This window comes from Quercus lobata, chromosome 8 (genome assembly GCF_001633185.2).
Source record: "Quercus lobata isolate SW786 chromosome 8, ValleyOak3.0 Primary Assembly, whole genome shotgun sequence".
NCBI classification, from domain to species: domain Eukaryota; kingdom Viridiplantae; phylum Streptophyta; class Magnoliopsida; order Fagales; family Fagaceae; genus Quercus; species Quercus lobata.
The window spans coordinates 63,702,849-63,725,665 of record NC_044911.1 but is presented as its reverse complement, the minus strand read 5'-3'; the positions used below and the strand labels follow the sequence as shown (position 1 = coordinate 63,725,665).

General features: G+C 34.1%; 3 protein-coding genes across 4 annotated transcripts; 2 read left to right on the top strand and 1 right to left on the bottom strand.

Annotated features, from left to right (window-relative positions):
- Positions 1–1,974: 1,974 nt before the first annotated feature.
- On the top strand, positions 1,975–4,949 carry LOC115955139 (ferritin-4, chloroplastic). The gene is made up of 8 exons (XM_031073196.1): positions 1,975–2,695; positions 2,821–2,904; positions 3,005–3,065; positions 3,171–3,258; positions 4,015–4,076; positions 4,195–4,260; positions 4,493–4,556; positions 4,674–4,949. The coding sequence occupies exons 1-8, from the start codon at positions 2,355–2,357 to the stop codon at positions 4,712–4,714; spliced, it is 807 nt and encodes a 268-aa protein (XP_030929056.1). The 5' UTR covers positions 1,975–2,354; the 3' UTR covers positions 4,715–4,949.
- A 2,809-nt stretch (positions 4,950–7,758) lies between these two features.
- Positions 7,759–10,609, bottom strand: LOC115956047 (40S ribosomal protein S4-1). The gene is made up of 5 exons (XM_031074504.1): positions 10,491–10,609; positions 9,674–9,751; positions 9,373–9,553; positions 8,832–8,929; positions 7,759–8,385 (listed from the first exon to the last, which is right to left on the bottom strand). The coding sequence occupies exons 1-5, from the start codon at positions 10,491–10,493 to the stop codon at positions 7,951–7,953; spliced, it is 795 nt and encodes a 264-aa protein (XP_030930364.1). The 5' UTR covers positions 10,494–10,609; the 3' UTR covers positions 7,759–7,950.
- Positions 10,610–16,180: 5,571 nt separating this feature from the next.
- Positions 16,181–22,696, top strand: LOC115955878 (multiple inositol polyphosphate phosphatase 1). 2 transcript variants are annotated; one of them, XM_031074271.1, is made up of 12 exons: positions 16,181–16,499; positions 17,118–17,205; positions 17,514–17,807; positions 18,132–18,290; positions 18,890–19,030; positions 19,167–19,223; positions 19,609–19,747; positions 20,239–20,343; positions 20,482–20,672; positions 21,829–21,867; positions 21,960–22,086; positions 22,194–22,696. In XM_031074271.1, exons 1-12 carry the CDS (start codon positions 16,393–16,395, stop codon positions 22,214–22,216), a joined length of 1,470 nt encoding a protein of 489 aa, XP_030930131.1. In that variant the 5' UTR covers positions 16,181–16,392; the 3' UTR covers positions 22,217–22,696. The 2 variants fall into 2 exon arrangements, with proteins under 2 accessions (XP_030930131.1, XP_030930130.1); XM_031074270.1 differs by having other exon boundaries at positions 21,960–22,696.
- The last annotated feature ends 121 nt before the right edge of the window (positions 22,697–22,817 follow it).

The window sequence follows — 22,817 nt, the reverse complement described above, 5'->3', positions numbered from 1 at the left end:
AAAAACTAGTTTTTTACAGTGGTGCTTCCTTTCCCACATCAACAAAGATTAATCTCAATGCCAACCCTTTTAGCTTTTAGTGTTGTTCCGTGCTATAGAAGGACTCCCTTCTAGTACAATGATTGTGACCAAGTTCTAAATCGGGAACTCAACATTATTTCCAGCTTTTAAGGATATAATTTCATTCAAACCAAAGGCCATTTGACATTGTCACATTAAACATAGATGGTTGCCAATTTGCTATGATGTAAATCTAAGTTTCGTACTATGGCTCAAGGCAAAGGACAAAAAGCGTGAAGCTAACTACATGTAACATGCGTGACTAGTTACTGAAAATCCAATTGAATTTATGAACTGCATCATTAAAAGGTATTTGACTATGTGTTTCTTCTCTTAAAATTTCTCCTAATCTTTTTTTTTTTGAAGAAAAATTTCCCCTAATCTAACATGGAAAACTCCATTCAAAATTTACCATATGAGCACAAAAAAATTTGTCATTAATTTTTTATAGTAATTTGTTAGTTCGTTACTTAACTTTCTAGGAAATAGAAACATAATAATACCAAGGTAATTAATGAATTACCTTTCCCAAATCTCTCAAGAGTTGAGCATCCAACGCAAATATCCACGCTCCATACCAATAAGCCTAGAAATATAATATTTTTCTCAATTTATTTAATAACTATTAACACACTCTGTTCTTTTCTTTTTTTTTTCTTTTTTTTTTTTTTAAGAAAAGTTAAGAACACACCCTGTTCTGTTGGTGCATAGTAAAAATGATGCTAGGTAATTATAAATTTGGAAATGCTAACAAATGCCTTAAGGGTATTTATTAGTGAATCATTTTAGAAAAAGAAAAAAACAATCAATGTTTTGACAGCTTTTTCAATTTGTCATAAAAGTGATATAAAAACTTTCCTAACATGTTTTATTAACAATTACCTTAAAATTACTCATCAACGTAACCCTTATAAATTTTACGCAATAAAATTTACAAACCAGTGTGTCGTTAGTCACAAAAAAAAAAAAAAAAAAAAAATCATTTATTATGTTTTTGAAATTCATCAATCATACTTAGGGTCTGTTTGGATACCGCTTATTACTGAAAAATAAAAATATTGTAACAAAATAATTTTTAAATGTGTGAATAGTACTGTAAGACCCAGTTTTAAAGTTGTTTTTGTAAAAAAAAAAGTACTTGCGAGTCCCGTGAACAATGCACAGAACCCATCAAAAAAACGTTGGACGCTAGACGCGCTATCCAAACAATCACTTATTATCACATTAATTTGTAAAAGTTGTATAGTAAAATTTGTACCGAAAAAGTAAACAAATGTTTTTAGAGTATTGGTTTAACAATTATTTTTAGAAACTTTTTTATGCGAAAAGAAAATAGCAACTTAAAATTTTCTTAATATTGTTCATTAACAAATTTCCTAAAAGCATCCAGGCCCAATTTGTAATATTTTTAACAATTTTCACACAATAAAACATGATGTCAATAGCGAACCTATGTAAAAATAATATTATTTCAATTACAATAGATTGTGTTATTAGCAATTACTTAGTGGATTAAAATTGGGTTTAAGTCTTACATACACCAAAAACCAATTGATCTTCAAAAAAAAAAAAAAAAACACCAATTGAAGTTTTAGCTTAAAGATTAAAAAAAAAACAATAATTATGAAACAAATACTATAGTCTACAGGTTTTGGGCTTCCAACCTCTCCTATGTTACAAATTAATTAAAAGTTTGGACGAATAATAAAAAGCAATTATCCAAAAAACAATCATCATATTTTTAAGTTGTATGACACCTGGCAAGTATAGTCAATTCGAAACCAAACAAAACTTAAAATAGGGGAAAAATAAAAAAAGATTCCCAACCTTTCTGTCCAATCTTTTGGTCGCTATCAAACTTCTTGAAAGTTATCCAAAGAAACAGAGAGCTTGCAACAGACAGATCATGAATACAAAATTTGAAACCCAAAAAATAAAACTGCATTTGGCAACAATATCCCACCATTCTCTGATCTCTGCATCTGGACACCAGAATTCCCGATGTTTCCTTCGGATTCTAGACGACAACAATAATGGCATGACACAAAGTACACAACCAACCAGCTTGGCCACGAGTACAACACGCGCCCATATCTAACTCTCAATCTCATCCGTCCACTTGTCACCCCATCCAATGGCCCACATCAATCTTTCCCTGCCCTTATAACCCTCACTCATGCCCACCACATGCCCTATCCGTCTTCGCCTCTTCACCACAAATTCAACACTCACAAACTCTTTCATTTCCTTTCCTCTGTTTCACTCTGTTTTTCTCTCTCTTTCTCTTCGAAATCATGCTTCTCAAGAGTGTTCCATCGTGTTCTCTCTTGAACCCACATGTGGAAACTCTGTCTTCTCCTCTGCCACAGCCATCTTCGTTTTCATTTTCTCCTCTGAACTCTTCGGCTGCTCTGGCTTCTTCGAGCCTGCGTTTCTCTCCAGCCAAAAGAGACACCAATTTTGTGGTCTCTGCTTCAAAGGGTGGTGCGAATAGCAAGCCTCTGATCGGTGTGGTGTTTGAGCCCTTTGAAGAGGTTAAGAAAGAGCTCGATCTTGTTCCCACTGTTCCACAACTCTCTCTCGCTCGCCAGAAATATTCGGATGAATGTGAGGCCGCGATTAACGAACAGATCAAGTGGGTCTTTTTTATTTTTTTCAAAATTGTTTCTTTTTTGTTCAGTCTGAAAGTTTGTGACTTTGTGGTTATTTTTCTGTGTTGGGTTTTTGATTTCAATTCGTTTCTTGTTGTCAAAATGACAGTGTGGAATACAATGTTTCGTATGTCTACCATGCCATGTTTGCCTACTTTGATAGGGACAACGTTGCGCTGAAGGGTATTGCCAAGTAAGCTTGTAAAATTAAATCATTCAATTTTCATTTTTTATAACATTTTTCTGTTGCAAATTTGTGTAAAATTTATGGCTCATGGGTTTTTTGTAAACAGGTTTTTCAAGGAATCCAGTGTAGAAGAAAGGGATCATGCTGAGAAATTCATGGAATATCAGGTTTTTGACTTATTGTTTTTAATACGTTGTGATTTTGTACTTATTTTTATTTATTTATTGGGTTAAATCTGACTTGTGGTTTTGTTTTGTTTGGGAAATCCTCAGAACAAACGGGGTGGAAGAGTGAGGCTGCAGTCTATAGTAATGCCTTTATCTGAATTTGATCATGCAGAGAAGGGAGATGCCTTATATGGTATAGCTTCATTGGCCTATCTTATAAATTTCATGTTAACTGTACTTTTAATTACACATTTTGATATATTGAGGTTAAAAAAAGAACTTTTGGCATCCAATATGTGTACTGTAACATTGGTCTTGAACCACTGGTCCTACATGTTTGCTTTGTATGAGTTTGTCTATAATATCTGGTTTTTCATTGCTGCATCTCTTAAGAGTATATGCTTGTTAGAAAATAGAAATGGATGGAGTTTATAAACATATAAGTGACTACATTTACCATAAAGCTTCCATGAGTATGTAGCATAAATACATTTTGGTTGTGTTTGAATTTGATGATTTAAAAGCAAGGGATTTGAAGAAAAATAGCAAGTATATATTGCTTGATATAACTTTATTACAAGATGGTTTGAGTTTTGGAAATTTTTGCACAAACAAAAAGCACTTGTGATGTATGAATTTCAAAATTTGAATCGACATGTTATCTTGATCATTTCAAATCTACCAGTTATTTGAATTTCAAAATTTGAAATAATATCTTATCCTAGTCATTTCAAATCTATATATTTAATAAAGCTCAAAAATTATACTTATAAAAAAATAATAATAATAAAATAAAGATAAAATATTCTGTTTAATTTCATCAATGGAACATTCAGACTATATATTGAAATACAAATCCTTCTCTCTAAATACCTCTATCCAAACAAACCACGGAATTTCTGAATCCAAACATTAGTCAGCACTAATGTTATCCTTTTTCTTGGTTCAGCTATGGAGCTTGCATTGTCTTTGGAGAAACTTACAAATGAGAAACTCCTCAACTTATACAGTGTAATCCATCTCTCCTTTGTCCTTGTTCTTTGCTTTGTTTGAGTAGTGCACTTCATTTGCTTTGTTTAACCCAAAGCAAGTGCAAAATTTTGATTCAAGCACTTGACTTGATCGACAGGTGGCTGATCGGAACAAGGATGTGCAGTTGGCAGATTTTGTTGAAAACGAGTTTTTAACTGAGCAGGTAAATTTTTTTCTCTATCGAAATGTATTGCTTTAAAAAATTACATGTCAAATAAGGAAGTAAAAAAGAGTATCATTTCAGACAGAATAAAATGATGAAAACTATATGTGCCAAAAAAGGTTTGGTTGTTTTCTATATTTGAAATTTATTCATAACAGTGTCAGTATGGAACACACTATGGTAATATATGGTACCTAACTTTGATGTTGGCCTGATGGGGTTTCTTTTCTAGGTGGAAGCCATCAAGAAGATTTCTGAATATGTTGCTCAGCTGAGAAGAGTGGGCAAAGGGCATGGTAGGAATCCTCATTCTCTCACTTATTTCACTACATTTTCCTTTCACTATCTTATTATTCAGTTTAGTAGATGTCTTTTCTTGTCCTCTGAAGCTGGTTTGTTTTATGGATTTTCAGGAACCTGGCACTTTGATCAGATGCTGCTTGACGAGGCTTGATGTTAAATCATTTCATTACTTTATGTTTACTTTTTTCGTGAGGGTTCGATGCAGTCTTTCATGTTAGTAGTTCTTCGTTTAAAGATGCTGTGAGGGCTCTATGCAGTCTTTCATGTAGAAGTTTTTCATTTAGAGATGCTGTGGTTAAAATTTTGTGACGGGTTAAGAAGGAAAAATGTATGTGCACTTATTTTAGTCTTCTTAATAAAATGTTAAAAGTTTATCGATGCCATCATATGTTAGTGTTCCTCTTTTCTCCAAGCTAGTTAGGGGGAGTTCATAATTCCATCTTAATGTGCTTATTTAGAGAGTCATCTTTTCTTTTTCTTTTATGGTGACAAATAAGTGCATTTAAATATATTTCCATTTGGATATAGCTTTTTGTTGAAAGTTTATTTGTTTATATGGTTAAATGAGAGATATATTTAAAAATTTAAAAATAAGGAAAAAAAAAAAAAAGCTTTACGTAGACAAGATATTGCTAAAGAGATACCCTAATGCAACAAGAAACTTAAGAATATTGCATTTGCTTGAATTGTTTTGAATGAAAGTTGGTTATGTCATTCAGACATTGATTTGGTCCCTTTGTGATCTCACTAGATTAGGATGAGAACAGGATGGCCATTCAATACTCTCTTGGTTTATTCTGCAACCTGCACTTGTTATTGGGACCCATCGGAGAAAGTGACGTGTACGAGTTTGTAGGGCTGGAAACATTTTAATTGTCATATTCGTTGCTTGGCTCTAGGTTCCCTATCGAGAGTGTCATTTTGGGTCACATATTCCAAATATTTAAGTGTTGGTTATGGTCTCTTTAAGATCTGTCCCCATCGTATCGCTCTCTCTGCGAGGTCAGGGATGACAAATGTGAAGTTCATTAAAGCTAGTAACAAATAAGCTGCAAGTCCCACACTGCACCCATTACTACTATTTTGGAACTTTGCAAAATGAACCATCCGTTAATGAATTTATTTTTATAAGGTCTTCCAAAGTGTATTGGGGTTACATAGTTGGAGAAAGAATACATATATATATGATTTATAAGAATTAAGGACAAGCACAAATGTTTAGTAAAAAATTTGATAGAATACAATGTCTAATCTAGCACTCAGAATTTTCAACTAAATCACACTATTTTTAGTAAACTTTATTTTACTCATCTCAATCCAAAACAAGCCATTAGTGCAAGTCATTGGTGCATCAAGACTAATTTATCGATTAGTAGTGCTAGTGGCACTTGGAATTTTTCACTTTTCTCTAATGGGCATTCACATGATATACATGACAGAACCTGTGTCCTATATTACAAACATAGGTGAGAGGGGAGTGAAAAATTGGTGGATTGTTTCAGTGTTGGTAGCAATTTCCTGGTATCAATACTGCCTGCTTCAATTAATTTTGGTAGCTGAATATTGGATATACATATCAGTCACTTGTGACTCGTTTGTTTAGGATGCGATATAAATATTCGATACCGTTCGTGATATAACAGGATGCGATATACTTTCCAAAAAAAAAAAAAAAAAAAAGAGGTGGATGCAATATGAATATTCTTTGACCGTTTCAAAGAAGGTAAAAGCGCCCCATGGTCCAAGAAATTCGGGCTGAAAACTTTTTATAATTTTTTATTTTGCTGAGTGGTCTGATATTACTTATTAGTCGTATTCTTTTTTTTAATCAGGTATTAATTCTTTTTGCCAAGTTCGTGGTTTTTTTTTTATTTGCTGAATAAGAACTTTATTGCTCAACCTGAACAATGGGAGAAACAAAAGAATGGAGCCAAATTTCATCTCTACCCGAAGCCCGCAAAATCGAAGAAGGCAGATAAGAGATGGAAACCGGTCCAGTCCAACTTACAAGAGCTGCCCATTGGGCCAAAGATAGGCAGATACATTGCCCTCTTTACAAACAAAAGAAAATTTTACATTTTTAAAGTACTTTACAAAATACAAAATATCATCACATAAAGATTTAATGCTCCAATGGGGATCAACATCTGCATTACAAATTGGCTCAATAACATTCCAAGCATCACCCTCTAGAATGATATTCTCATAACCTTCACTAGCAGCAAGCATCATGACACTCCAAGCTGCTCTAGCTTCCCCCACCAATGGATTATTGGAAAGAAACTGGTCAGACCATGCTTTCAAGGTATTACCCATAGAATCTCTACTAACCACTGCTATTGTGGTTTTTTCTTCCTTAAATGCAGCATCAAAGTCCATTTTAATCCAATTGGAAGGAGGTGGCGACCAAGATACATCTATTTTTGGCCTTACGGACTGCACCTTCCAAGCTTGCTTTTGTTCTTGAAAAACCCGTAGGATTTGTCTAGCAAGCTCTGTTGGATTACTATTAATCCCTTCCACTCTTGCTTTATTTCTTGCCCACCATAATTGATCACAAGATATTGCTGCATATAGCTGAAACTCCCTGGCCATTTCATCATCTAGACCAAGTTTAGAGGTTGGATAAAGAATAGCTTTGATCCAGTCCACAATCGAAACATTTGCTAAATTGTGGATAACGAGAGGCCGAGGAGCCATAAGCCAAATCTGGGCAGCCCACTCACAATGCAGAAAAAGATGCTCCAATGTTTCAGGGGCATTATTACATAAAGGGCAATCCAAATAAGGGCAAAGCGGTTATTAAATTGATTAAGATACTGTGGGTTTCACACCCTACTCATATATAATTAATACTGACGTATAACCTGATTGAGTTTTAGAACACCTTCATTTCTTTTGATTTTTTAGGTGTAACTTTCAAAAACTACTACGTGATTAATGAACCTATAAGAAAACAAACGGATAGAAAATTCTTATAAAACGTACTTTCAGGAGCTAAAATTATCATCTGCTATCACTTTCTCACTACTCAAGCATTTAAGAACTCATCAAAACTTTCAACTATGAACCTGCCCATAGCTACCGTGCATGTCAGCCAAGTCAAAATTATGGTTTCAATATACTACAGAAAGCATTTGTTGCAATAGAAACTTACCAAGATATTTGCCAGAAACACCAAGAAATTCGTCCAGGTAAAGGAAAAAAAAATAGACAATCAACATTAGTTAGTCCAGCAAAATTTAATTCAAAATAACAAAAGTTTAAGATCGGCTGTTCAACTTTAAAGTATGGAAAACATGACAAAAATTGGAACCAAAATCCAGGATCAAACTACAAAATAACACTTAGTCATTTAAACTTCATGACAACTTTTACCACAGTATCTTATGATGTGGACGCTGTTTGGGCTCCAAGCCTCTTCCTGGCCTCTTCAATGATGGTTAGCTTAATACCCTTACCCTTGGGAAGGGATACCCATGGTTTTGTCCCCTTGCCAATATTGAACACATTGCCCAAACGAGTTGCGAATTCATGCCCAGTGGCATCCTGAATATGGACAGTCTCAAAAGTCCCCTTATGCTTCTCCCTGTTCTTGATGACTCCAACTCGTCCTCTGTTCCTTCCACCTGTCACCATGACTACATTCCCAACATCGAACTTGATGAACTCAGTGATCTTTTGGCTCTCCAGGTCCAGCTTGATTGTGTCGTTGGCCTTGATTAAAGGGTCTGGGTAGCGGATGGTTCGTCCATCAAAGGTGTTCAGGTATGGGATACCTTTTTGCCCAAACTGCACAGAGCGAACTTTGCATAGCTTAAACTGCAAAAGCACACTGAAAATGTCAGAATGGCACGGTTAAAGGATTTATGACCAAAAAAATAGGAATCATTAATCATTCCACATAGCCACAAGTCACCATAAAATTGTTTACCATGTGTTTACAAACCTTACAAGTTACAAGCACAAAAACACTACAAAAGCAAAATAAAAGCAAGGGTTCAGAGGTTAAAATACAAAATAATTCCCTACAATTTGGCACCACAACTGAGAATATGATTCAGTTTCTACTAACTGGCATACACAATAATATGATATTTCTTCACATAAAAGCATTCGATGCATGGCACTTCCATATGCTGACAACTCCTTAAAATAAATCATTCTTAATTAGAATAGACTAAATTTACTCACTCTAATGACATAAATCATATCATTCCTATAGAAAGATAGCAGAAAATATACTTGAGAGGATTGAACAGAATTACCTTCGCCTCTTCATCCCTGATTGAGTGGAGACGGAATCGACCCTTGGTGTCATAAAGGAGACGGAAATTTTCATTCGTTTTGGGGATTGATACAACATCTGTCAGAAAAAAGTAAATACCAAACTAATAAGAACAATGGAATATATATTAGGACTAATATTACTCAACTACTAAAATGGAAGGAAGTGAACCTTACTGCCTCAAAACATTGAATTTTGTAATTCCGGTAAAAGAGAATCGCTAATTGCCATGAACTATTTTTTCATATCGCAGTAGCACAGTTTATATGTGTGAGGTTATCCATTATATCCGTTCACATCATATCATTCAGCTTAGCATTTCCTTTTAACGTCTATTAATTGGTAACTTTGCCTAAGTGTGCCTTGCAAAACTTGCAAGGACCTTTTTTTATCGATAAATTCAATATCCAACTTTTTGTGCGAACTTACATGAAAACAATACACATAATAAGAATATAAGCACACAAACACAAATCAGAAAATTAGAACAATAATTCACGTAAGAACAGTTCATGCCATACCCATGAAACCTGCAGGATAGGTTTTATCTGTCCTGACCTTCCCATCAACCAGTACATGGCGTTGCATCAAAATGGAAATGACCTCACGGTATGTGAGAGCATACTTCAACCTGTTTCGCAAGATAAGGATCAATGGCAGGCACTCCCTTGATTTGTGAGGTCCAGAAGAAGGCTTGGGAGCCTACACAGAAAATAATAATAACAACAATAACAAATAAATAAAAATTCATGATACATATAAACAGAAGAACAATGCAAAGTAGCATTACAGAAGGAACACAAGCACTCAAATTTGACTTACAAATGCACCACCAAGTTTGTCAAGCATCCAATGCTTTGGGGCATTGAGCCTCTTCAAATGCTTCTTCAATCCTCTAGCCTGTTATAGCCATAAGCGTGAAGTTCAGAAAACCAAAAATCCAACTTAAATACAAAAAACTTAAATAATAATTCTAACCCATGAAAAGATTATGAAAAAAAAAAAAAAAAAAGCATGTAAATTCAGATGGGTAATGACCTAATTCCCTCTCTTCATGGTCGTACTTTTTCTAAAGGAAGGAAAAAAAAAAAAAAAAATAGCCATTTTATACATGCTTAGTTTGAAAATTTCTCATCCAAACAAAGAATTAAAAAAATGTTTGTCGGTTGATTCATAAATGAGTACACAATGGAATCTAGGACTGCTGCATAAACGTTAAACCAAACACGTAATTGGGTCTCTTTGAATCCTAAGGGACCTACAAAATGAGTTTTTTGTAGCCATTTTAAACATGAGTTTTTTGCATATCTATATTGAATCTTGCATCATTCACATACATTATGTAATGGCTCCAACTTTTTTACTTTTATTTTAATTATTTTTTTCCTATTTCCCACATTCAAATGGTAGAGAAATATGCATTAGGCAGTACAAAATATTGAATCACGCAATTCAAATTCAATAGGGAAACCTAACAAGCCCTAAGAGAAACGAAACCAAATAAACATGTTTATACTTTACAATCTAAATACGAACTTCAAAACCATATGTTTGAAACTAAATCTGTGTTTAAATAAAAATCAAAAACATTATGAATCTGAGAGAGAACATGAAAAGAGTAAAGAAGTGGGGAACGAACCATTTTGGTATTGTGAGCTAGAGATCTCTGGGGAAGTGGCTCAGCCTCGCTCAAGCGCTCTTAGAAGTGAGATCCTCTTGCTCTGAGAGAGACACACAGAGAGACTTCAAAACCCTAATATCGTATTGGAACATGGGCTGGGCGGTAAAGATTTAAGAGATCTCTTATGGGCCAGAACTGCCAACAAGAGCCCAAATTTGTTAGCTTTTTTGGATGTGAATGGGCCCCCATTAGTTTCGGCCGGGAAAGTATAGGAGATATCAAGAAAAGACAAGTTTCTCAAAAAAAAAAAACAGACAAAAACTCTAAAATACAGTTCAGAATATAAGAAAATATGTTCTTAATACCATTTTATTTTACAACAATGTGATTTTTTTTTTTTTTTTTTTTTTTTTTTGAGAATGAACAATGTGAAACTTTGTTGTTTTGGTGAGGAAGACTTTGTCTCACGTTTGGAAAACAAAATGGAAGGGGGTGCTATACTTCTTGTTTTTGTTAATATCTCTTGTGGAAGCAGGAAATTAACCCAAGCTTAATTGCTTGCTAATGATCACAATTAATTTATATTAAGGGTTCATACAATCCTGCTTCAAAAAAAAAAAAAAAAAAAAAAGGGTTCATACAATCCGCAATGGGGAATTTGAATAAGAACAAAATAACTCTCAATTTTGTGAAATTGTGTCAAGGAATTTATTTATATAATTTGACTATTACATTGCTCATTGTCTATTTCACTCCTCTATTTTTTCTCTTCTGTCTTTTTGTAAAATCGTTCAAAAATCTTCTCTTCGTTTGTCTGTCTTTTTTCTTTTTATACTCCCCCTTCTTTTTCTTCTTTATCCTTATCCCTTGCTTGGTTTTCTTCATTTTCTTCTCCAGTATGTGCCATAATAGGTGTTGTCTTGGTATATTTGGGTAGCCTTATGTCCCATCAGGCTCTTCTTTTCCTGAGATTATGATTAACAAAGATTTTTGGAGCCTTTTGTTTTATTTGGTTAAGTTATCTATTGCATTAAATGCAACCGTGTTATGTTAGTGGCGAGGTCAAGATTTCAATTCAGGAGAGACAAGATTATAAGTCAATATTAAAAAAAAAAAAAAAATCTATATTAACAAAAAAGAAAGCAATAGCAACTATAAGTGTCATACAAAAACTAATTAAATGTAAACTATAGTTAGACATTTAAGTTAATACTATAAAATAAATTGCGGAAATAAATTAATTTGAAAATATTAAAAGTATAGCAATTTACTTGCAAAGTTGTATACACGTCTCACTATCTTTTTTTGATTGTTTTTGAAACTATAGGTGAAATTCAACTTTCTATTTATTTTTCAAAATAATTAAAATTTTTGTTCATAACATAAACCCAAAATTTAAAATTGAAATGTCAAGAAATTGAGGACAAATAAAAATTTGTATAAAATATAGGACTATTAATTGAAATGTCATAAGAAAGACACTAAAATGCATGATTATTATTATTTTTCTAAGCTTAAGTGCATGGTAATTAAAAGCTAACAGCTAACAAGTCAAATCTTTTGGTGTGCGTTATTGTGCCTAAGGCTCCGTTTGGAAGTTCATAAGGGAATTGAATGGAATGATCATAAGGGAATGAAAATGAATGAAATGAAATATATTTAAGTAAGAGAAAGGAATGGAAAAAAAATGGAATGGAATGGAATTAAGTAACCTTAATTGCATGTTTTAAAATAAAGGAATGGAAAATAATGAAAATGAATGAAATGTAAATAATCTTATTTGGGAGCAACATGAAGGGAATGAAATGAAATCATTTTATGACAATATTACTATTAGACCCCTATTTTAAAATAAAGAATTGAATATATAGGGGTATTTTGGGAGTTTTAGTAAAAAAATCATTAAATTTAATTTCATTCTCTCTCATTCCTCCCAATTTCGGGGGAATGAAAATTTGAGGTTTTAAAGGAATAGAGAGGAATGAGTGTTTCCTCCCACCCATTCCATTTCCTCCCACTTAAACTCTCAAACAAATGAATGAACTTTTCATTCCCTCCATTAAAACTCTCAAACAAGGGAATGAAAGAATATTCTAAATTGATTCTTTTTATTCATTTATTTTCCATTCCATTCCATTCCCTCCTCTTAAACGAGCTCAAGGAAATTCTTCCCTTTATTCTTGCTTGTGTCAGGAAACTTTTTCCCTGTTTTTTTCCCTTACACGGTGTCATTGACTTATTGGGCATTAGGTAAGCTTGTCATTTTTCCTTTATTTTAGTAGGGTCAGGAAGCTTTTTTCCTGATTTGTGTTTAATTTATGCATCAAGGAGGGTAAAACATTTTAAAAAAAATTCCTAATAGTAGTACATATGGAATATTTTAGGAGGAGTCAAGAAGGGCACTTGCCCCCCTGGCTCCACCCTTGTGTTAGGTTGGTTGTTGTGGATTTATCAAGAAAACCTGGAAGACATCCTCAGATATTTTGTGTATATCTCGACAGGATGCTTTGGCAGCTTAGAACACAGACTACCATTGGTGTGGGCAGTATATTCAATAGGCTTTTACCTTGGTCGCTTCTAGTGGTTTGCTCATGCTTGGATCAAGGGTGATGAACCTTGTTAGGTTGGATTCCAAGGTTCGAGGTCTTTAGGATGTATTTGATGACTTCTTATTTTACCTTTGGTCAATACTCTGGGTTATGTGCCTTTGTAAGGAGGCTTCATATCTCAAAGAGACACGTTCTGTGCTTGTTTTAATTTAAGGCCCAATGTTTATTTGGGTATTATGTACCATCTCCCTACATCTCTAATTCAAGAATTTAAAACATGGATGCATGGACTAGCCGTTATATGTTCCTATTAATATTTGGTTTAATGTTGGACTAAATTTTGTTTGGATTTAATTTTTTTAGTTTAACTTTTGTGTGGGTCTAATATATAGTGCACATCTGGGTATTATACCTGTGGGAACACTTCCCACATTAAGCAATTTTGTTCGTTTTGGGGAGCCAGTCCCTCATAGTTTTGTCACGAAGGGGTGGGAGTTTAGGATTTTCACCCTTTGGGCTTGACACCTTAGTCCCATATCGCCTAATTAACTCTCCCACTCGTGGTTTATAAGCTTCTGGAGCGACCATGAGTGTACCACTACTAAGCACATGTGGGTCTAATATATAGTGCGCATCTGGGTATTAGTAGTGGTACACTCATGGTCGCTCCAGAAGCTTATAAACTATGAGTGGGAGGGTTACTTAGGTGATGTGGGACTAAGGTGTCAAGCCCAAAGGGTGAAAATCCTGAACTCCCACCCCTTCGTGACAAAACCGTGAGGGACTGGCTCCCCAAAGCGGACAAAAACTGCTTAACGCGGGAAGTGTTCCCACAATACCCATAGTTTTCAAGAATTTATTTGCATCGTGTTTATTAAAGAAATAGATTTTGTTACCTTCCATTAATTTTTGTTGTAGGCATTTTGTCCATCGGTCACTATTAAATCCAATAAAGAATGCGATAATTATTATGTTATAATAATTTGATAGTTACAATAATATAGTAGAGGGAATTTGAACCCTTGTTCTCATTGTAAAGGAAAATAAGTAGGCGTAAATGCACTTTTAGTCCTTACATTTTGCATTTTTTCCATTTTGGTCTCTATATTTTGTCTTTACCACTTTTAATCCCTAAACTAATTAACGCGTAACATTTAAGTCCTTTCCGTCACCCAACTAACAGCAAAAACTGACGTGGCTGATGGTGGAATAAAAAATAATAATATAATCACACACATTAATTAATTAAATTAAAAACAAACATTAAAATTAAAAAAAAAAAAAATCATTAGTTTTTGGGAAGAACATGACTGTTCACATTCTTCATGTTCTTCCCTAAACATGTTTGATTGCCCATAAATTTAAAATATCAAAGATTTAAAATAACACATCGATGCCCTTGAGTCCTCTCTCCAATCATCAACATTTTCCCCATAAAATCAAGATTTTCTTTCAAACTAAACACTAAAATTCGTCACATTTAACAAACAAACATAAACACAAACCTAACCAACAAACTTAAACACAAACCCATAAATTTTCTTTTCACCTGAACCCAAACCTAGAAATTTTATCTCTACCCAAACACAAAAAAATCCAGCCACCACCCCCACTGATCAAACCCAGCCAACAAACATAAACACAAACGTAACCAACAAACTTAAACACAAACCTAGAAATTTTCTTTCCACTTGAACCCAAACCCAAACCCATAAATTTTATTTCTATCCAAACACAGAAAAATCCAGCCCACCTTCATTGATCAAACCCACCAGCACAACACTTATCAAACAATCAAGAGAGAGAAAGAGAGAGTTGGGTTTAGATAAAGAAAAAGTCAAAGATTAAGAGAAAAACAACCCACCACCACTGATTGAACTCAAACCCATCAAACTTGCTAGAAGAGTCATCTGATCCCCAGACGGTTGCCTCACTTCGACTCGGTCTCGGCTCGCACCCAACAAAGCCGTGGTCAAGCCTGGGAGGCAAGCTACGATGTTGACTCGAGAACGGTCTTGTCATGGAGAAGCTCAAGGTTGTCATCACCCTTGTCGAGAGAGTGAGATCGAGAGGTAGAGATAGAGGTTTGGAGAGATTTGATGGGGACTGTGGAATAGCTCAGAGAGAGGAGAAGAGAATTATTATTATTATTAATTTTTTTTTGATAAGTGGAGAAGAGAAATTGGTTTATAAGGATTTGTTTGGTTTTAGTTAGGAATTGTAATTGGAAATGGAATTGGAAGAAAGAGATAGCCTGAACATGTTTCCAACCAAATATTGGGGAAAAAACTTGTTTTTCCAAATATTCTAATGAAAAAGAAAATTTTCCAAATATTTTGTTTTATAACTTTGTTCAAGATACTTTTTAGATCTAAATTTTTGTGATTTTTGGTTTTTAATTCTGCTTTTTTATTTAGTTAAAATTAATAAATTAACTTTTTTAATTTATATATTGATGTGGCATTTTTTAATACCAAAATAAATTTATTATTATTATTTCAGTGTTTTTAAATAATTTTTAATTCTCTCCATCAGCCACCTCAGCTTTTCCCGTTAGTTGGGTGACGGGAAGGACATAAATGTTACATGTTAATTGGTTAAAGGACTAAAAGTGATAAAAATAAAATATAAGGACCAAAATGAAAAAAGTGCAAAATATAGGGACTAAAAATGTATTTACGCCAAATAAGTAATGTTATTAGTTACAAAGCTTTTGCAATTGAAGAAATTATTTTTCTTATAAAAATAATCTTTGTGTTGTTTATATATTTGTTTTTCTTTCCCTTATCCCTTGTTCTTCCCCACTTCATGATGGCATTTTGGCTCGTTGATGTAATGCTCAAGAGAAGTGCTACGTTCAAAATATTTTCACAACAAATTATAGGTGGTTAGTTGTTATTGGTTCAAATTTAAATTTACCATTGAGATTACTTTTTTGTCACAATAATAATAACTATTAATAACTTGCTACTTAATATTTATTATGAAAATGTTGTAAAAATATTGTAGCCATAATATTTTTAAGAAGGGCATGAGGGGCATGACAAGCTTACTGTGAGTGATTTGCTTGAGAGAGGTGATGTGGCGATGTAATGCTCAAAATAAGTGCTACGTTTTTATTTTCATAAAAAGAAGAAGAGGCAGATGCCATTCTTTGATACGGTCAATGCCGTCAACGTTTTGAATATTTAAAAAAGAAAAAGAAAAAAAGCTCGTTATTCACAATTTCCCTGGCGACGCACACGGATCTTTTGCTTTCCCCATCCAACAACAAGCAGAATCAGAGTCTCATTCTCACACGCACCTCTTCTCTCTTTGTTCTTCCTTCACGAGCGAGAGCTAACACTTGAACACACAGTAACGCAGAGAGTATGAAGAGGGCAATTCATTTTGTTCTGCTACTGTTTTTATCTCTGTTGCTTTATTCTTATGCTGAAGAAGCTTTCGATGTGCGCCAACACGTCTCTACCGTCACCAGGTCCCTCTCTAGATCACGCATTAATCGTTAAGATATGAAATTAGAAATTAATTTTATCGTTTTAGGTTTTTAACTCTTTGTTTCGCTTTGTTACTGAAATTTTAATCTTATTCTGCGCTTAATTGCTGATTCGGTTGTAGCATTTTGAGAGATTTAGTGGTTCTTAATAAATAGATCCATTGATCTTACTACCCTGGTTGGCTGCCGAGAAAGTTGAGGAAAAAAATTAGAATGTTAGAATTATTGGGTTTTTTTTTTATTATTATTTTTTTTTGTTTCTATTTTCTATTGTTGTGGCATATGAGAGAATTAAAAAAAGAAAAGAAAGGCCTCACATTTTGATGTAATATGAATCAATAAGTCTAAAGACATTAAAATTTTCATATCTGGCAGGTTGTTAGTGATAGATAAGAAAGTGATAGTGGTGAGCCAAATGAGAATCAGTAAAAATAATAGAAAAAAAAAAGCTTCATTTGATGATTCGATGTAATATGAATTGCTTTTACAATTGTAGTAATGCGGTAACATGGTAGTGTTGTGCAAAAGAGTAGTAGAGCATATGATTGAGTTTCTGGTGTTGTTTAATTAATGGCTATGTTTCTTGATGTTTCTGTGCAGATACGGTGCTGTGAAAGGAATTGCTGATAATTCCATTATAGCTTCCAATATTCCCGACGGGTGTACTCCTATCCACATAAATCTTGTGGTAATTTTACTTAACAGTTTTAGATCGAGAATTTGAATATAGTAGTGTTCTTGGGGTAACTCCACTATAGAGTTCTTGAAATACTATCTATCTATTTTGAAATGAGGGGATTGGATTATTTTGTGTCATTAATATTTAATCAAACACTGACTATTGGCATTTTGATATCTATTCAAATTATTGATGACCTTGAAAAATTCAATTCACTCATTTCAAAATGGATTGATAGGATTTTGGAAAGGGGCAATATCGAAGTTAATTTATGTTTTTGTAAACTAAAAAACACCTAATGCAGCTTTTATTGTCAGGCAAGGCATGGAACTCGCTCTCCCACTAAGAAACGGATAAAAGAGTTGGACAATTTGGAAGCTCGTCTGGAAGTACTTCTAAGAGATGCAGAAGAACGGAAATTGTCTTTACAAAAAGCTCCTTCCTGGATACAAGGATGGAAATCTCCTTGGAAAGGAAAGCTGAAGGGTGGAGAACTAATTAGCAAGGGAGAGGAAGAATTGTATGATCTTGGAATCAGGATTAGAGAAAAATTCCCAGATCTCTTTAATGAGGAGTACCACCCCGATGTTTATACAATAAGGGCAACTCAGGTGAGCTGTGTTTTAAGTTTTTCGTTCGTTCAATCATGTAAAAAATTCCTTCTATTGAAATGTTTACTCAAGCTTTTGCTATGAGAGACTATGTGAGAAATTGGCGGCAAGTAATAATCTGCTGGTTTATTATCATTTCTCATTTTGGAGTTTTGCTTATGGTGCTTTTGGGTCTCTCACTGAATAACCATAAATTTCTTTTTTGGGTTGAGGTGCCAAACTGGTCAAGGTTGATTGCATCATTTTGGCTGTGATGGTCTAGGATTCTTCTCTTTTCTGGTTAGGCCCCATGAACTTATGTATCTTTGTCTTCTAATGAGATAGATTCCTCGGGCATCAGCTAGTGCGGTGGCATTTGGAATGGGGCTTTTTATCGGGACAGGAAGTCTTGGACCAGGACGTCATCGAGCTTTTGCTGTTACTGGTGAAAGCCGTGCAAGTGATATATTGCTAAGGTTTTATGAATGTTGTGAAAACTACAAGGTATTTATGATATGTAGAGAAATGCCTATGATTGATTATGTTGGTTAGATATTCATGCTGGATAAGGCCATCATATTTTTCTGAAGTAAAAAACACATTAGCTCCTGTTATACTAGGAGTATTCATTTGTGCGCCACCCATTTTAGGCTATAGAAGAATACAAACGGTCGCACTTGTTTGTGTTACTTTTTGTAATTTACAATGGACTCTTCTTTTTGGTGATTAAATGTTTTCCTTCACTGCCTTTATCTGCATCTGTATTCTGCCTTTCTCTTGTCTTTTAGGCTCCCTTAAATGATGTTTCTTGAACCTATATTGATAGACTTGTTCCCATCTTAAAAAAAAAAAAAAAAAAAAAGAAAAAAAAAAGAAGAAGAAGAAGAACAAAGGATTGGCACCTAAAGTTATCTTATTTGGCAGTTTCAGGGTTCTTCTTTAGAAAGGTTTCCCACGTTATAATAAAAGAAAGTGTTCTATATGTATGAGTGCATGAGTTGTATTTACCTATCACTAATCCCCCTAAAAGAGAAGGCTAGTTCATAGATTTTTGGGTGGTGTAGCTACATTGCAGTCACGTTAATTTACATACACTGATGCAGGATTTCAGGAAAAAGCAGGAGCCTGCTGTTGGTAAGCTTAAGGAGCCTTTTCTTGATGAAATTACCTCTTCATTAGTGAGTCGTTACATGCTGAATTTTACGAGGCAAGATACTTCTTCTCTCTGGTTTTTATGCAAACAGGTAATCACTCTTTTCCTTTCCATTTTTTGACTGACCAAATTCTGGTTATTGCATGTGTCTAGAATAAATTATGGTTGATGTTCAATTGAGATTCACCTCCTTTTGCAATTATTGTGCTGGTTTCCCAATTTGGCAGGAAGCATCTTTGTTGGACATAACTGATCAAGCTTGTAGTCTTTTCACCCCTTCTGAGGTACGTGAGATGTATATTTATATAATCTGATGTGATTAAATATTTCATTCTTGTTTTGCCTGATTGTTTTTCTTGGTAAGCCATGTGCAACTTCTAGTTTACACCTCTATGAGAATTTTTTTTTTAATCTGCAATGTCACCTGCTATTGTTAATAAATTGTTGCTAATTAAGGCTATTGATGTCTTTGTTATTTGGCTGAAAAATAACAGTGTATACGTTTGATTTGACACTGGAAAAAAATGAATATATGTTCTTCCCCCTTTATAATTGAGATATTTTTTGTAAAATTTTGTATCTTTTTTAAAGTAATATAAGTTAGGAAATCATTCTTGTATCTTTTTTTTTATAGGCTTTCTAATATGCAAAATTTATAATTGTGTTTAGATTTCTTTGTTGGAGTGGACAGACGACCTGGAGCTGTTTATATTGAAGGGTTATGGTAATTCATTGAACTATAAAATGGGAGTGCCATTACTTCAAGATGTTTTACAAGCCATGGAACAAGCTATCAAGGCTCAAGAAGGTAATGTAGATTTTCTGGTTTTCTCTCTATAGTGTATTGCATCAGATTGTCTTTGTCTGTCTTCAAATTCAATGATAGGAGATTTTTTACTTTTATTATTTTTATTCAGCCAGCGGTGGCTCAAAGTGGGGAAGTTTAGTTAAGCAGGGTAGGCCTGGCACGGCTACTTGATAACGTCATCTCACGGGCATATGTCAATACCTGTTAGATTGGCCCTAAGTCTTGCACTCCTTTTTGATGATATTAATCCTTATCACTAATAGTCTGTTATTACCTATCAAAAAAAGAAAAATAGAAACATTTGTAATATATCTCAAGACTCAAGATCCAAATCCACCTTGCATCTATATTTGGACATTGTTCATTTATTAGGGAAGATTTTGTAAATCTACTTCCAAGCTTTTTTGAGAAAAAAAAGGAGCCTCATCTTCATTCTAAAGCTATCATAATTCCCTCTGGCAGTAATTCTTTTGCCACTTCTGTCTTTGTAGAAAAACATGCTCCTGGAAGTTATGAAAAGGCACGACTTCGGTTTGCACATGCGGAAACTGTTGTTCCCTTCTCATGTCTTCTTGGACTTTTTCGTGAAGGATCTGGTGAGTGCTTAACATTCTAATTTTCTCTAATGATGTGTTTATGTGTGATCTGGAAGCAGTTTTCAAGCATAATTGTTTCTGGTTCCTGGGTTCTGCTATGGGCTGTCTTATCAGTAGGTTCTATCTTTATAATTACAGGATTTCAACAAATACAAGAAGAAAAATCCTTGGAACGACCTCCAAAGCCACCCCAACAGAGAAATTGGAGGGGTAGCATTGTGGCTCCTTTTGCTGGGAATAACATGCTGGTTCTGTACAGCTGTCAAGCTAACTCTTCAAGCCAGTACTTTGTGCAAGTACTGCACAATGAAGATCCCATTCCATTGCCAGTGAGCATTTCCCACTCCCTCCTATTTTTATCTATGACTACTAATATATTTGGGATTTTAGATCCACCTTTTAAATTTAACACAGGACTTTGGTAAAATATGAATTGCAGAGTAAATATTAGTGAGTGTATTGACTATTCTGTCATCATTCCGTTTGTCAAAGTTTTGGATATCTACTATTTCAAGCTGTAGTTCATCTGTCTCTGATGCTGGATAGATGCATTATTGAGCTCTGATACCAATTTTGATGTAGGTTTTTTAGGAATTCAACACTAAACTTGATGAGATTTTGAAGGGTTCTTGATTAGGGTTAGATGTTAAGGGTTTGGGTGGGGTATAAAAATTTGGATCTTGAATGAGTTTAATGGCTGTTTGGTGTTAAAACATTGGATAGAACAAGAAGAGTTCTTCTACGGGCACAACAGAATCTCATAGCATTTTTACAACAAGCTGAGGTGTCAGCTTCATAGGTCAAAATAAAATAAAGAAAGATTATACCTGAACCCACCACAACTCAAATCAAGGGTGTTGTGAAAATGTTGTGAGATTAGACTTTCTCGAACAAGAAACAAAGCAAGATAAACCCTAGGAACAATAAAATGGAATTTTATTAAAATCAATCTCACTAATTTTCCCTTGAATTCATAAAGACTCTTTTGTAGGCTACTACCAATATTTTACTCCTAAAAGGACTAGGACTGCTAATAACCTTTTCTCATAAATAATAGGATTCCTAATAACAAGGAAAAGTAATTAATAACTTATAGACCAAATAGAAAAAGGACTCAAAACATAAAGTAAGACTGATGGACCTCAGTACAGCTCATTCCAAAATATCTAAAAATTTCCAAAATACCCCTATTTTAGCAAAACTTTATTAAAAATTAAAACTAAACCAACAACTTTTTAACTAGTTAACTTAAAAAAACTTAATATTAAGCCTAATAAATAAAGATGCCCAGAACACCCCAAGAAAGATGGCACAAAAGACCCCACATTGAAATCAGACCGTAATTCTTGAATCTTTTGGTATCTTGTGTTTCCTTCCTTGTACTTTTTACTGTTACATCAGGCTAAATGGTTACAAGTCCTTTTCCTTGTGTGTAATATGTCTTTCTGGTGTTTGCTCATTAACATTTTGTTGTTTGTTGAATAGGGTTGTGACAGTGATTTCTGTCCATTTGAACTTTTTAAGGTACTAATATAATCCCAATCTTAATACTCAAAGAAATGATCACTTTTCATATTCTGATTATAGAATTTATTTTATTATTTGCCTCTCTTCAGGAAAACATAGTTTATCCTCATCTAAAGTCCAATTATAATCAAGTCTGCATGGTAAAGCGGGAAGCACCAGAGCAGAAACCTTCCAAGTTATCACAGCTTTTCCAGCTCTTCTCGTTGGGGAATGATGGTAAACAGACTCACAAAGATGAATTATAGTTACTTCTTCAAGAAAGGAAGGAAATATTCTTATTTTCTTTTTCCTTGTTGGCATTGCCTTCTTAACATGATTTTCAGCGACAGCCAGCTCTTCCTTCTAGCTGAGTTCAATTTTGGATGGCTTCCATCGCTAAAACAGAAAATGCTGTGTCATGACTTGATTTTGCTAGTTTGAACCATATTCCTGACCCAGAAGTTTTAAGTCAGGAGTATTGGAGGTGGGGAGAGTGATGTTGTATTATCTGTATCCAGATTGCCTTGTGGTTATACTCCAAACACAACATCACTGACTTGTGTCCAGTGTTCGCTTGAAATAGTACTTGGGGTAGTAGGTGTCATTTTGTAGTTATTGCTTCAAGTATTTGTTCTCCATGGAGAAAGAATACATATGTTCAATTAATTTTATTGGCCTCTTCAATTTATAATAGCATCCTAAGTGATAACTTAAGATGGTTTTTAGTGGCCAAATATGCAGAAAAAAGTGGGTCAGTGTAAATTATGATGGCAAATTGTATGTTGCAGTCTTGCAGAGCAATTACTTCTTAAATAGAGGCAAGATGGATCTTAGATTTTTACTTACAGCATAGATATCCCAACTCAACAAGGGTTCATCTGATACAATTATCTCTGTCATGATATAAGCTCTAAATGATCATGTTATATTTTTGCCATGTAATATTCATTTAGCCTGGATGGGTTGAT